Source organism: Sander vitreus, chromosome 15, assembly GCF_031162955.1.
Source record: "Sander vitreus isolate 19-12246 chromosome 15, sanVit1, whole genome shotgun sequence".
Classification (NCBI taxonomy): domain Eukaryota; kingdom Metazoa; phylum Chordata; class Actinopteri; order Perciformes; family Percidae; genus Sander; species Sander vitreus.
This window is the reverse complement of record NC_135869.1, coordinates 14,474,168-14,489,517: the sequence shown is the minus strand read 5'-3', so window position 1 is coordinate 14,489,517 and position 15,350 is coordinate 14,474,168. Positions and strand designations below refer to the sequence as shown.

At 37.5% G+C, this 15,350-nt stretch overlaps 1 protein-coding gene across 1 annotated transcript; it reads right to left on the bottom strand.

Annotated features, from left to right (window-relative positions):
• Positions 1-7,312: 7,312 nt before the first annotated feature.
• On the bottom strand, positions 7,313-13,088 carry galr2b (galanin receptor 2b). The gene is made up of 2 exons (XM_078270089.1): positions 12,715-13,088; positions 7,313-8,075 (listed from the first exon to the last, which is right to left on the bottom strand). The coding sequence occupies exons 1-2, from the start codon at positions 13,086-13,088 to the stop codon at positions 7,313-7,315; spliced, it is 1,137 nt and encodes a 378-aa protein (XP_078126215.1).
• Positions 13,089-15,350: the final 2,262 nt, after the last annotated feature.

The following is a 15,350-nucleotide window of genomic DNA, read 5'->3' as shown; positions in this document are numbered from 1 at the left end:
CTCTGTTAAATTATACATGTTTGAGTACATGATCAAGTTAAATACTATAAGTATTATCTTGATTTTCATTGTTTATTTCTTTTGAAATATAAATTATCAAATATGTTATGCTTCTTACCGTGAAAGCCCTTAAAGTGAACTTCCCTTATTAAAGATCAATGAAATGTATATAATAAACATCTCAGTGCCTTTATTACTATGCTAATGATGTCTGCTGTTGTCTGCTGATTTTTAGACATATGTGGGGACATAAATACCAGGGATTTGCTTTATATTTTTGTTAAGACTTTTATTTTATTTTGTCTCACTTGTTTAATGTGTTTCACTATTCCACCTTTTTCTATGTAAATATGTACAACTTAAATGTGTCATCAACCAGCAGCCCAGTCAGCACATTCAGTGTTTCTTTTCACTAACTAGCATGGTTACCATTTAAAGGTACCTGGACAATAAATACATGCAATAAACCAGCGCTTGAGTTCTGAGTATTGACCTATTGACTCAAACTTCATTGTCATTTGCTGCACGCTATCATATATCAGCATGTTTGTGGATGACCTGCCTTTGTATATGTAATGTATTACAACACTAATCTTTCAACATTTCATAGTGAACACACACAAACACACACACACTTGTATAACGTGTGTGTGTATTTTTGTAAATCATAATTTAAAGGACATGTTGAAATCACAAAATGCTACTTACAGTATGTACACCATATGTTTATAGCATAACTGCAGTGTTACGTCATAGACTGAAGAGGGCACTCTAAGTTAACTGGTTCATATTTTGCATCCTGTGTCATCTCACAGGGATTCTTCCACCAAAACTGTTCAGACCAGCATATCGGATGATATACAGAGGATGAATTGTGAATCAATGTGTATTCTGAATGTAAAAATGAGCTGAAAAGCTTTTCCTCCGCATATGAAGCAAACTGTTTCACTTTGAAATCCTTCTTAACAACCAGCAAAGAATTAACACTACAAACACTGCTCTCTCTTTTTTAGGCTTTTTACATATTGATTCATAAATTGGATAAATAATCCTAATCAACTTCCTGCAGATTACCAGTAATTGTGCTGCTTTTACCTTGACTCAAATCAACACTTCAGGGACAGCTGTTTAAATGAAGAGGATGTTTAAGGCTGATGCTTCCATGTTGTGTCAGTTGTGCTCATATTGGAATCATGATTGATTAACCGGTTCAGATTAGAAAACAGAAAACAACCTCTTTGTGATAATCAGCACATGGTTTAGTCAATGCCTTAAAGCACCTTGTGGAGATAAATAAAAAAAATAAAAACCATTAAGATACGTTTTTTTCATGCTACAATAAACTCTTTGTGCACAGCTGCAGCACATGTGCAGTGAACAGGGTCGTACAGCTGCACTACAGGTGTTTTGAAGCAGTTCTTTCACACCTGTCAAAGGCACTGTTTGACTTCATCCTGCTACCTGTTGTTTCTTAATTTTACTATTATTGAGAGCTCTCTGCAACATGCTGACCTCCCTGTACGCACCATTCATTCCACTCACCTCTTCCTTTAAGTCACAGAGTATGGAGTTTGTAAGCTCAATCCAGTGAAGATTCAAGTTGGATATAAAGGAAATGTGCCTGCAATTGATATACTGGTTTATACAATAGAACAAACAAGAGGCTGATCCAGTGACATACACAGAAATGTAAGTCAGGTCAGTTTAACTGTTGTATTAAAAGCTGAAAGTGTTATATTCAAGATATCAAGATAAACTCACCATTAAATCACCCATTGAAGCTACACACAATTATAGTGATTTTAGATCTATATTCCTCTAACAGCACTGTCAAATTGCACATACAGTAAACATGCAATGGCAAAAAACTGAACCATGTTGGATTGATTTCTTTTATGACTGTATAGCAATGAAATGTGTTGTCAAAAGACAGTGAAGCAAACAGAAAATGTCAGTTATTGATTCTCATTGAGCGCACTAAAGTACTTGATATTAACTCTCATGGCCAATGATTGCCTCAACAAACACAGATTATCCAAACAATAATACACTGCATGAGATAGAGGCAGCTGGAGTGACTTAATTGTAATGGTTTTCAGTCGCTCTTTTCGTCTCTGTCTCAGATTTATGTATCTTTGGTAATGCGACTATTTGATTAAGTCAAACCCGATGCTCAAATCATGCACCTCTCACTGCAGCATGATTCTACAAATATTTTAGTCAAAAGTTTTCATATGATTAAAGGAAGTGCTGATGCTTGTAAGAAATCACTGAACACAAAAAATACCATTGATAATATGAAGAAAACCATTTTCCTTCATGTTGTGACTTAGTGGACATATGATTATTAAAACCTATAGAGAACATCAACGCAGCATTTGTAACTCCACTGCGGCTACTGTCTTAAAAGTAGCCAAATGTAACCAAACATAGAACTCTTATTTCCCTTTGGTACCTTGGAGGTACAACTGTTTCTCAAATTGTAAAACGTGAAGAGCTCAATGAATTCTTCTTCTTTGATCCACTCTTCACATCTTTAGTAGATGTTTGTGTCTGTGTGGCATCAATGTGATTTCAGACCGTGAAGCAGCATCTACAAAACTTCTACCAAATAAACAAATACATATATAAACTGATTTCAGACCTTCATTTTTTTTCAGCAAAACTGATTAAAAAAACTGCAGCTGCAAAACTGTCCACAAACTGCAACATGACTATACCCTTACACAATCTCTAAGATTAATTGCAGCGCCGTTTCCAGAGCAACCACAGCATCGGCACAGACTCTGTCAATGTTGTCAGTTACGTAAGTATAAATTTCCTACAATCACCTTCAACCTAACAGGCTTAATTTCCGCAACTACATCACAAAAGGCATTCGCATTCACAAAAAGAATGCCCACTCTGACCCCACTTTTAGTCATCTAAGTGCAAAATGTGTATTTCAGTAAAAGCTTTGTTCCCTCAGCAGTAGTACATCTATCTTAACTGTGATAATGGAGATGATGTTGGTGCAGCTCATTGCGTCGTTTTATGTTATCTGCTGTTTAATCTACGGAAGGCCAAAGAGGCTTTTCTTCCTGGTTGTAGCTTACTTAATCTCGCTGTGAAGAGTTTTGTATGCAAGATGGTTAGTCACCAAGACCCTGACTTGTTTCCATCTTAGATCGCCAGCAGTAAGTAAAAGTAAGTCAAATGTATTGATATAGCATGTTTCTAGACCTGACGTCATAAAGTACTTCACAATAAAAGACAAAAGAAAGACATGAGATAGAGACAAAATACAGAAATATCTTCAAATGACCCACTGATGCATTGAGTTTGAGGTTATATTGCTTGTCTGTTGACTTCGAGACATCGGAGCGGAACAACAGGCTGCTCATAAAGAGGGAAAATGGGTAAGTATAAAAATTAAATAATGTAGTGATTGATCTTAATGTTTTGTGAACTGCAGTAGCGTTTCAGAAAATGTGCTTAAGCAATTAAAAAACACTTGATTCTTACATCACTAAAAAAAAGAGGACATTTATTCCAGTCTCTACTGGTTTGTGGACACATTGATGTCAATGTGTGAGAGAAATGAACATGTGCTGTCTGAAAACATTAGTTAGTAGTTTCACAATAATGAGCCACATCTTATAATAGATGTATTTATTGTAATGGCCCATCTTACACTTCATCTGATGGACCTGTTACATCTCTCAGGTCATCCAGCACATCTGCAACCAAAGCTTTTGTATGAACTGTATTAATTTGTTTGTAACATCACAGGTTATTCATAATTTTCCTCTTTTTTGACCTGCTGTGCAGACAGAAATCCAATATAAAAGAGGAACTTAGCTGAAAAGCGTGGACATCATTAAGTAATGCTAATTAAGTGTGCTTCTTTTACGACAACAACAGCTTAATTTATTAATTAGCGCCTTCTTTGAAATTGCATCGTGGCCTCATGCAGCTCTGCTCTCATCTCCAAGAGATCTCTGCAATCTCTATGGGATCTGCTCTGCTGTGCTCTGCTTGTTAATGTAATCTCTCACTCTTGCAGCAGAAAGCAGCAGTTAAAAGCAGATTGATATTTCCTGTCTTTCTGGAACAGATAAATCCCATTGTTCTAACTTTTCCACACACAGCTATTACATATTTGGCTTCACGTCGTCACTCCAAGCCCCCAAAAATCACACAGATTGATGCACCACCTATTACATAGAGAATTATTATCTTCTATTGGCCTTGTGACCATTTCACAAGCAACCATTAACCATTGCTGGATTGCTGGGAATGTACTAGGTGAACCGATAAATCTAAACCCAGGAATCCATCTGAAATGAAGCAGCAGGTCAAGAGATCGTTGTTATCTTATATAATATAGCATATTTAAATATTGCTTGGAGCAAACAATGATATATGAAATGCTATGTACTGTTCGTAAGCAGCAGATAGCCATCAGTGCATTGATATCTCTAATATATCTAACTACACTGTGAACCTTTGCACATCCCCTGCTAATATATTTTTGCACATACTAGATTTGTAGATAGATAGATAGATAGATAGATAGATAGATAGATAGATAGATAGATAAATAAATAGATAGATGAATAGATAGATAGATAGATAGATAGATAGATAGATAGATAGATAGATAGATAGATAGATAGAAGAATAGCTAGTTAGATAGATAGATAGATAGATAGATAGATAGATAGATAGATAGATAGATAGATAGATAGATAGAAGAATAGCTAGTTAGATAGATAGATAGATAGATAGATAGATAGATAGATAAATAGATAGATGAATAGCTAGTTAGATGAGATAGATAGATAGATAGATAGATAGATAGATAAATAAATAGATAGATGAATAGATAGATAGATAGATAGATAGATAGATAGATAGATAAATAGATAGATGAATAGCTAGATAGATAGATAGATAGATAGATAGAAGAATAGCTAGTTAGATAGATAGATAGATAGATAGATAGATAGATAGATAGATAGATAGATAGATAGATAGAAGAATAGCTAGTTAGATAGATAGATAGATAGATAAATAAATAGATAGATGAATAGATAGATAGATAGATAGATAGATAGATAGATAGACAGATGAATAGCTAGTTAGATAGATAGATAGACTCAGTTCACAGCAGAAAATACTTTATTTGGTTATTTAAGTTTGTATAACATTGATTAGAACATTTATCAAAATGTTGTAAAACATTTTGATAAATATCTATTTAAATATATATTCATACAATCTACAGGCTGTTACGTTTGAAGGTCTAAATGATGAAACAGAACAAACAGAGAAATAATGTATACAAATTACGATGCAACAGGCAAAATCACAGAAAAGAAACTGGAGGAAAATTGGTCAGTGCAAAGGAGAATGTTCTGTCTGGAAATGAGTCTCTCAAGAGGAAAATTGCATTTTACATAATCTGACAGAATACAGCTAAAACACATGTAAGCTTTTCTCTGTACAGTTCTAAAGTAGGACACAACAGAGAGAGATACTGAAGAATATAAATACACAAAATGCACACCTTTAAAATACATAACTCTTATTTGCTTACTGTAAGTGCACTCATTGATAAACATATTCATTTAAGAATATCATATTTTACACCACAGAGAAACATGCCATGACTACAATCATTGCAAAATACAAGTAAAGCAAGAAAATATGTCCAGTTTTCTAGTAGGGGTCCAAAAAGACTTGAGTCTTTTACCAAGGATTGTTTAAATATTTATCAAATACTTATAAAGCTTTTACCAAATATATTTTGACACCTGATTCTTAAACTTTTTCTTACACCAGAATGTATTCCAATCCAAATTTTGAGATTTTAAATGCTGGTACGAGATTGAAATATAACTGAATATCATGTTTGCACACAATTTTCTGAGAGTTTTTTTTATGTTATAACATACAGTATATAATTTAAATATACCAGTAATATCTTGACAAGACAGAACAGCATCTGCATGCAAGATACACGTGAAACGGACCGAATAACATCCTGCTCCAGTTAGAAAATCTACAACCTTAATAATAGACTAGAGGTGCATCTCGTAACCCTTATTTGATAACTCCTCAACTCCTCCGTCCTCGGCTGAACCGGAAGTTGTTCTGTCCCTCCTCGGTAAAGACCGTCTCAAAGCTCTTATTCCTGCCCAAAGGACCGAGGAGCGAGCATCGAGGAGGGATCGCCGAAGGAGCCATGAGCGAGGATACACAAGAGCAGCCTTACCAGAAGCCATGCAGCTGAAGGAGTTGCTAACTCTGCCCAAACAGCTGACGAATTGATGTGACTCTTCAAAAGAAAGGACGTCTCATCTCTCTAAAACACATTTGCTCGTTGCTTCTCTCCTCCCTTGATTTCCTTGCGTCTCTCCCGCGCTTCCTCGGTGGGAGGGACTAAGACACAAGGAAAGGAAAGGAGGCAAGTGGAGGAGTTGAGGAGGCAATTGAAGGGTTATGAGATGCAGCTTAACACTTTCAAAACTAGTCAAAATCTGACTGTGAAGATTACATTTACAGCTGAGTTTATGTGAGGAAAAGACTACATAAGAACATATGAGCTACAGTCAAACACTGGGTTGGAAATACCCCCCCCCCCCAACATTCTGTGCTGCTCTTAAAAAGTGCTGGAATAATGTAGATTCTCAAATGCTTATGAAACTAGAAATAAACACCAAAGTGCAGGCCATGGTTAAGGCAAATGGTGGAAACAGGAAATACTGAGAATTTTTCACTTTAAGCACAACTAACAAACCTTTCTGACTGTGTATATCTGTTTATGGAGCATTAGGGGTGTAAGTACTTGACAAAAATGATGAAACAAACACATTTTTGGTTGTGGACTCACCGTGGACTCACCGTATACACATTAACACTATTTATCTGTGTAACAATGAAGAGTTCATTTGTTAAAAACGGATAAAAGCCATTCTAAAAATAAAAAACAAAAATTAATGAACCAACACTAGTATTGATATTCCCTTGAGTGCACAATAAAAAAAATGTGATTTATGAAAAAATTGAGATCTGTTATCAAAACAACCTGACAACAATTTTGAATGGTATTCCCTGGATTGAAGACAAAATAACATGATTTAGTAAAATAACGAAAAACTGAGATATCTGTTTGCAAATGAACGTTTCATGTTTCATTTGATCTCATCTCCTGTTTGCCACCAAAACTATGAATGTCATGATGAGAAGTTAACACATTTCTAGTAGCTGCAATGTCTTTCGCATAAGGCAATCTGTACTGAGCCTGTCAGCAAAGCTGAATCACTTGTCAAGTCTGCCGTTGAAATGGCAAATTCAGTGTCACTGTGGCTTCTCTTGGCTCTACAATCCGCCTGTTTATCATTTCACACTCATTCTGTCGTATGTTCTCCTCGTTCATCTGCGACACCTCAGTGGAGCCTGCTTCAAACCCGGGCACAGTGTTGGCTACATGAACCACATGGACCTTATTTCTCCCATTTTTACTGAGGATGCAGCTGAACACTTTCTTGAAGCCTTTCCGAAAGTGCTTAGACACCAGAGCGTACACGATAGGGTTGACACAAGAGTTGGCGTAGGCCATGCAGTGAGAGAGAAGCCTGAAGGCATAGGTGGTCTGATTGAAAGGAAAGTCTCCGTACAGGTAGCACAAGATCACCACATGGTACGGCAGCCAGCAGATGCAGAAAAGCACGGTGACAATGATGATCATTTTGGTGACTTTGCGTTTGGCCCTCTTGGATTCTGACATGCCGTCCAGAGGGTCGACAGCCGTCCACAGATACTTGATGGTGCGAGTGTACGAGAGACTCACAATCAGCACGGGGATGACATAGCCGACTAGGAAGGTGCACGTGTCCAGCACCTTCCTGTTCTGCTCCTCCCAGCCAGGGATGCACACAGTACTGTTGGCGTAATCGATAAGGTCGTAGTAGCTGAGATAAGGACCCGCAAAAACCAGAGAGAGACCCCAGATTATCACCATGGCAACCACTGCGTTACACGGGGTCCGTAGCTCTCTGGAGCGCAGTGGGTAACGAATGGCCAGATACCTACAAAGAGAACAAATCACACAATGACATGTGATCCAAACCACATGGAACAAGATAATTAGTGAACATACTGAGCCAGTGTGATAATTATAGGCCGAAAGAGTGCAAGTCGTCATAATTAAAGTGTCGTAATAAAGTCTAAACTTGGGAACAGAAATCTGTATTTACAGAAAGAACATATATATAACAAATATTATTACGCTATAAAGTAATACAGTTTATTAGTTCGGTAGCCATTGAATGCTATGTTTTTAGGCCATGCTGGTGCAGATTGCTCCTCAATCTTTTGACTGGCTGATGGAGAGAGAGAGAGAGAGAGAGAGAGAGAGAGAGAGAGAGAGAGAGAGGTGGCTTCAAGAAACTCTCATGAATCAAAATCCACCATTTTTAGCACTTGTAAATATATTGAAAATTTGGAAATAAATCCATGGGTTTATTAGATTGTTTGTTTTGTTTTACTTTACAACCCATTACAATGTCCTCTTTACATGCGAATACAAATTGTGATTGAGTGAGATATTTTTCGAGGTGTCTACTCTCAGAAGTTAATTTGGGATAAATGAAGCTGTGACTAAATGTGGAAAGTTGAAATGTACATTTCAGTTGTGGATCACATTCCAAACATAATCATTTCTTTCGTACCTCAGGAAAATATGGCATACTGGCTGTTTCATCCGCACAAAAATATTTGTAGGATTTTCAATAGGTTCTGACCGTGCATGCATTGCTTGGTGAAACCATGACAATAGCACAGAACATGACTGTGCCTTGTGCTGTGCTTTCAATGTTGCTGAGAAGGTAGGCGATAAAGGAGCAAATCCCACCACACATCACGTGGTATAATGAAGAAAGAGCCTGATGTTTTTATGGCACCGACCTCTTTTAATAATCTGACACCACACTGCTTTTCATTTATTATTGCTAAAGTTATTGCCTCATCGTCACCTGGTTTGTTCCTCTTTGAACATGTAAAGCTGCATTCACCATATTCAACATGCTGCTTTATGAGCTCATGTTCTCTGATGGACACGGAGTATGTGAGGTATTGCAGCTTCCTTTCCCTGAGGCAGGGATTCTGGGTTAAGCTGCAAATCCATGTCCTCAACATCTGCATTTACTGGACATGTCAGCCATAGCTCTCAAGAATTACAGGCCTCTCTGGTCTTTGAAAAACCTCACTGAAATGAGGCCAAAGACACTTAATGTTCAACATGAAGGGAAAAGAGCGCCTTAAACCTACTTGACAGAAATGGAGGCTCAGTGGCTGGGACAAGTACTCAGACATTACTCAGTTGTTTGTAAGAAAGCATGAGCTGATGAACAGTCTGTTCAAAATGCTTGGCTTTTCATGTTTTTGATTGGATTCTAAATGTTTTGCTGAATTACTCTAAAATGTAGAAAATCAGACTGGGAAACATCTGTTGAACAAAATACAAAATCACCACATTATCTGGGAAATGGAGCCATGGCTGAATTTCAAAGTATCCCCCACTTCACAACCAACTGGCTCAATCCAGATGCTGTTTCAGTATTTTCTTTCCAAATGTAACACTGGCTCAATTTTTTGCCCAAATATAGACATGAACCGCAATGCACAGGTATATACATTTATTCCTGCTGCCATTAGAATTGTGAATGATTTTCTTAAAATGTAACTCTTGTATTTTTTTATGTTGTTTCTCTTAGTGTGCTAGCTGTCTATGTAGCCTACTGTTGGCTGTAAACCGAATTGCCCTTCGGGGATATTACAGATACCTTGTACCTTATATATATATATATACTGCCCTACAAAGGCAAAAGACCTTAACTCGCCAGAGTGTGGAACTGAGAAAAATTACTTTAGTTTTTTTGTTGTCCAACCAAATGAATTATAGGTAGGACACTGGAAATCTGGCAATTAGATGCAATGTATCTTCATAAAAAAATCTTGAGCTCAGACTTGACTTTTGACCTCTATTTTGAAGTTACTGTACTCTGCCTTTGTATTGTCTGCAAAAAGTGAAAGGTCAAGTCAAGGCAAAAGGCAGTAACTTCCAAATTATCAATGATTTGTTGCTGATCACCATTTAAAAAATCATTATAGTAACACGTCTATAAAATGTAGTGATCATGGCCTATATGTCTGATGATTTACAATTACTTTGCCATTGCCATTTACTGTACTTATTGATATCCTGTACCATAATTCAAATTGAGTATTCTAAAACAAAGTCAAAGAGCAGTTACTGGTGTTATGGTGTTCTGCCTTGTCCACATGATAAAGGATGTCTTGAATGTACCAAAAATATCATTAACTCATTTTCGACCAAAAACAAAGTTACTGCCTTTTGCCTTTGCAGGGCAGTATATATATATATATATATATATATATATATATATATATATATATATATATATATATTAATGAGTTCACTCCGAGGGGGTTTAATGATGAGTCAGTCTTGCAACTTCAGATGTATATATATTAACTATAACTGCAGCCTCAACAGATGTGTGTGTAAACACAGAGGTTAAAAATTCTCTCAATACATTTTCTTCATATTTCCAGGAGTTGAAGGCATGAATAACTCTGCATCATATTATCTTGTGCTGTTTTTGTACTGTTACCTCAGTTATATAGTTAAGTATTTGTATAAATTAACCACCTGATTAGAAGCAATAATACCAAATTATTTTGTCTTATATTGAATCATTTTCACATGGGATATTTCTCTGGCATGAAATCACATTAAACGTATTATCTGCCTGTGGGCGGCTCACTGCAGAAGCAAATACTTATAAAAGACTGAGTGTGTGCTGCTGTTCATTCAAGCTGAGCTGTGATTTAATTCCTGCTGGGGATTCCTGGTCTGAAGTGTAACTGTAAGCTGCTGCCTTTTCTTTACTTCTTACACAGGAACTGAGGAGGAAAAAAGCAGAAATCCATTAACATCCCGACTCGGATGTCCCTGCTCTTTTCCAGACCGGGGAGGAAACGTCTGGCTGGCAGGCTGAAAAATCTATTGAATCCTCTAAAGTGTAAACACAGCCAGTGTGAGCAGAGGGTGTCTGCTGCAGAGGGCAGCTGCACACCGATTCTGTCCATATTGACTGAGCTGATGATGTTGCCCAACAACTATAATGATGGCTTAGCGCTTACTCTGTGAAGGATGTCATTTTCAGCCAGGGTAACTGATTCTCTCATAAGATGGTCAATTACAGATGCAGCGTCTCTGTAAGGTCTTACGGGTCTTTGACTAATTTCATTAATGTGTACCTCTGGGGTCTTCCTTTTCTTCATGTTCCCAGAGTTGTTTTTCATCTTCAGATGAGAAAAATAACATTTGTGATGAATTATTAAATGCACCTGAAAGAAGGACTTGAATAAAAGCTTCCTTACAGCCTTCCATATTGATTTTTTGAGGCTTTGCTGTCTTATAAAACCTGTTCATACTAATAAGGAGACACAAATATGATTCCCAGTAACACCATCACTGAGAATACATGCAAGGGTAACACACTTTAAAACCAGACGCACACATCTACATGTTGCTGTATGACCTAATGGTCTTTATGTCACATTTACAAGCTAGAGAAGAGAACATACCTTTTTTATCCTATTATATTTGTTTAACATAAAGTTATTGTTTGAAAATGAGTATCACCGAATTATTTTACCTGAGGGGACAGACTTTAGGTAGGTGACTGTTATCTCGTGTATATAGTAATGTTTTTGTTTGATAGCTGGCTTAGGAAATGATGTGATTATCTCTGCGGGGTGTCGGTCAGAACACAGAAGGCAGGTATTTATTGCTCATATTTATAGCAGGAACTGATATAAAGGTTACAGGAAGATGCATCATCAATAGGTGTGGTTTTATCTTGAAGGAATCACACCAAAGAATATAATGCACCTATAAATCCATATAAGAACTCATTAATCAGAACTCATTAATCAGTTCTGGAGAAGGTGTAAGTATGACGCTTACAGTTTAGTGGGTGCTTCTGTTAAGCTTAAATATGTCTGTCTATTCTTCTGTCAATTGACACCTGCTAGATGTTTTTGGTTTTAAAGCACCATTCTTCTCCGTGCTACACCCCTAGTCTCTCAACAAGAACAAACAAATATAATGAAATAATAATAATAATACATAAGTAAAAACTCATCTCCCATCTAGGGGGATACATGTGACATAAATACTGTTGGGTCATGCAGCAACATGTAGATGTTTGCATTTGACAACAAGTTTTATTTTTTTCATTTCTATGATAATATCTGGTTAATGTTCTGCTTTCAGAGAGGCTGATCAAAGATTTCATCATAGCCAAAGCTTGTGAGAGTATCAAGAAGACAGCAATTGTTCTACTATTAGTAGTACCCCTTGGGAATCACTGGATTAAAAAATTAATTGCAAAAATGACTGACAGATGAATTAATAATGGAAATTATCATCACGATAGTTGCAGCCCTAGCAACAATGTTTTGCAACAGGAAGCAAAGGGTGTTTATCATATCACATATGAGACTGGTAGGTAGGCTATACGTGGAATAATGTTGGTTTTTTTAAAGTAAGTATTTGCTGTGTTGTATAATATGCTGTTGTGTATTTATGTGCACAATTAAATATTTTCTCTTCTGGGAATGACAGATACTACATACCTGTCAACAGAGACAGCAGCGAGTGTGAAGCTGCTGGCATACATGGTGAGGTTGATGAAGAAGTGGACCACTTTGCACATAAATGAACCAAACACCCAGCCCTCCAGAGAGTAGATGGTGGCTTGGAAAGGAACGCAGAAGATGATGAAGAAGAAGTCGGCCACGCTCAGGTTGAGTATGAACAGATTGGTTGTGTTGTATCCCAACTGCCCGCTCCGCAGAAGCACAGCGAGCACCAGGCTGTTGCCAATGGTGCCCAGCAGGAAGATGAGGGAGAAGACCACTGACACAATCACACTGGTGGGGTTCAGCTGGTAGCTTTCAGATACATTTGCCTGCCCTCCTGGCTTGCTGAAATCCTCAAAGTCAGACATTTTGCAATTCTGAAATAAGAGAAGAGAGAAGATACATGTATCAAACAAATTATAATCACTGTCCTATAGCTTTTTTTTTTTACCAGGTCTTCTTGGAAATCTTAAATCACATCAACTATGAATAATGTTATATTTCTTACCCTTCTCTTAAAGACATGGCTCATGCGCTGGTGGTTAATGTTAATACAATGACAAATTAGTTCACCCTGAGGGGGTTTAATGATGAGTCAGTCATTGCAACTTCTAAAATCATACAAAAAAAACTGCATGCACCAGAAGATTTCTTTGTCCAATTAATCCCCAGTTGAGTATTGATAAAACAAGAATGTGAGGCTGGTTTTAATTGGCTGGTGGCGTATTGTCGGATGTGTCCTGGGAATAAGTAAGGTTGCAATGCAGTTCAATTTCCCAAGCCATCTATTCCCCTAGCTCTTAGTAGTGACGACTTCATGAGTTTCTTTAATGATAAAATTATAACAATTAGGGATGGAATTCATCACCTTTTGCCCTTAACTTCAAAAGGTTCACTTTTGAGTGCAGGAGTGCTAGAAAGAACGACAGGACCTGACATATACTTAGACTGCTTTTTTCCAATAGACCATCAACAATTAATGCTAAAGGTCTTTTCAGCAAAGCCATCTACCTGTTTATTAGACCCCATCCCAACAAGGCTACTTAAAGAAGCGTTATCTGTGGTTAACACTTCATTACTAGATATGATCAATATGTCTTTATTAACAGGTTATGTACCACAGTCATTTAAAGTAGCTGTGATAAAACCTCTTCTGAAAAAACCCACCCTCGATCCTGACGTCTTAGCCAACTATAGACCTATATCTAACCTTCCCTTTCTCTCCAAGATCCTTGAGAAAGTAGTCGCTAATCAGTTATGTGATTTTCTACACAGCAATAGTCTATTTGAGGACTTTCAGTCAGGATTTAGAAAGCATCATAGCACAGAGATGGCACTGGTGAAAATTACTAACGACCTTCTAATTGCTGCTGACAAAGGACTTGTCTTATTAGATCTTAGTGCTGCATTCAACACTATTGACCATACCATCCTTTTACAGAGACTGGAACATTTAGTTGGCATTAAAGGAATCGCACTAAGCTGGTTTAAGTCCCATTTCTCTGATCGATCTCAATTTGTTAATATCAATGATAAATCCTCCAAGTACGCTAAAGTCAGCCATGGCTTCCTCAAGGCTCGGTGCTTGGACCAATTCTTTTCTCCTTGTATATGCTTCCTCTAGGCAATATTATTAGGAAACATTCAATTAACTTTCACTGTTATGTGGATGACACCCAATTATACCTATCAATCAAGCCAGACGAGACCAGTCAGTTAGCCAAACTTCAAGTATGCATTAGAGATATCAAATCATGGATGACCTATAATTTCCTGATGTTAAACTCAAACAAAACTGAGGTTATTGTGCTGGGCCCTAAACACCTCCGAACATCTTTATCCCAAGATATAATTACTCTAGATGGCATTGCCATGGCCTCCAGCACTACTGTCAGAAATCTAGGAGTTATTTTTGATCAGGATATATCCTTTAACGCCCACTTAAAACAAACCTCAAGAACAGCCTTTTTTCACCTTCGTAACATTGCCAAAATTAGGAACATCCTGTCTCAAAACGATGCTGAAAAACTAGTACATGCATTTGTTACTTCCAGGCTGGATTATTGTAACTCCCTATTATCAGGATGCCCAAATAAAACTCTTAGGACTCTCCAGCTGATCCAGAATGCTGCAGCGCTGTTCTGACAAGAACTAAGAGGGGAGATCACTTTTCTCCTGTGTTGGCTTCTCTGCATTGGCTTCCTGTAAAATCCAGGATTGAATTTAAAATACTTCTCCTGACCTACAAGGCTCTAAATGGTCAAGCACCATCATATCTTGAAGAGCTCATAGTACCTTATTGTCCCACTAGAGCACTGCGCTCCCAGAATGCAGAGTTACTTGTGGTTCCTAGAGTCTCTAAAAGTAGAATGGGAGCCAGAGCCTTTAGCTATCAGGCTCCTCTCCTGTGGAACCAGCTCCCAGTCTGGGTTCGGGGGGCAGACACCGTCACCACCTTTAAGAGTAAACTTAAAACTCTCCTCTTCGATAAAGCTTACAGTTAGGGAGTAAGGACTTGCAGTGTTCGCCTAGACCGGCGAGGGAAGGTGTGTAGGGGGAAGGTGTGTAGCCACAGTCACGACGCACCGCCTCCCTACCTCGGCTTCTCTTCATAGAAAGCCTACTATATT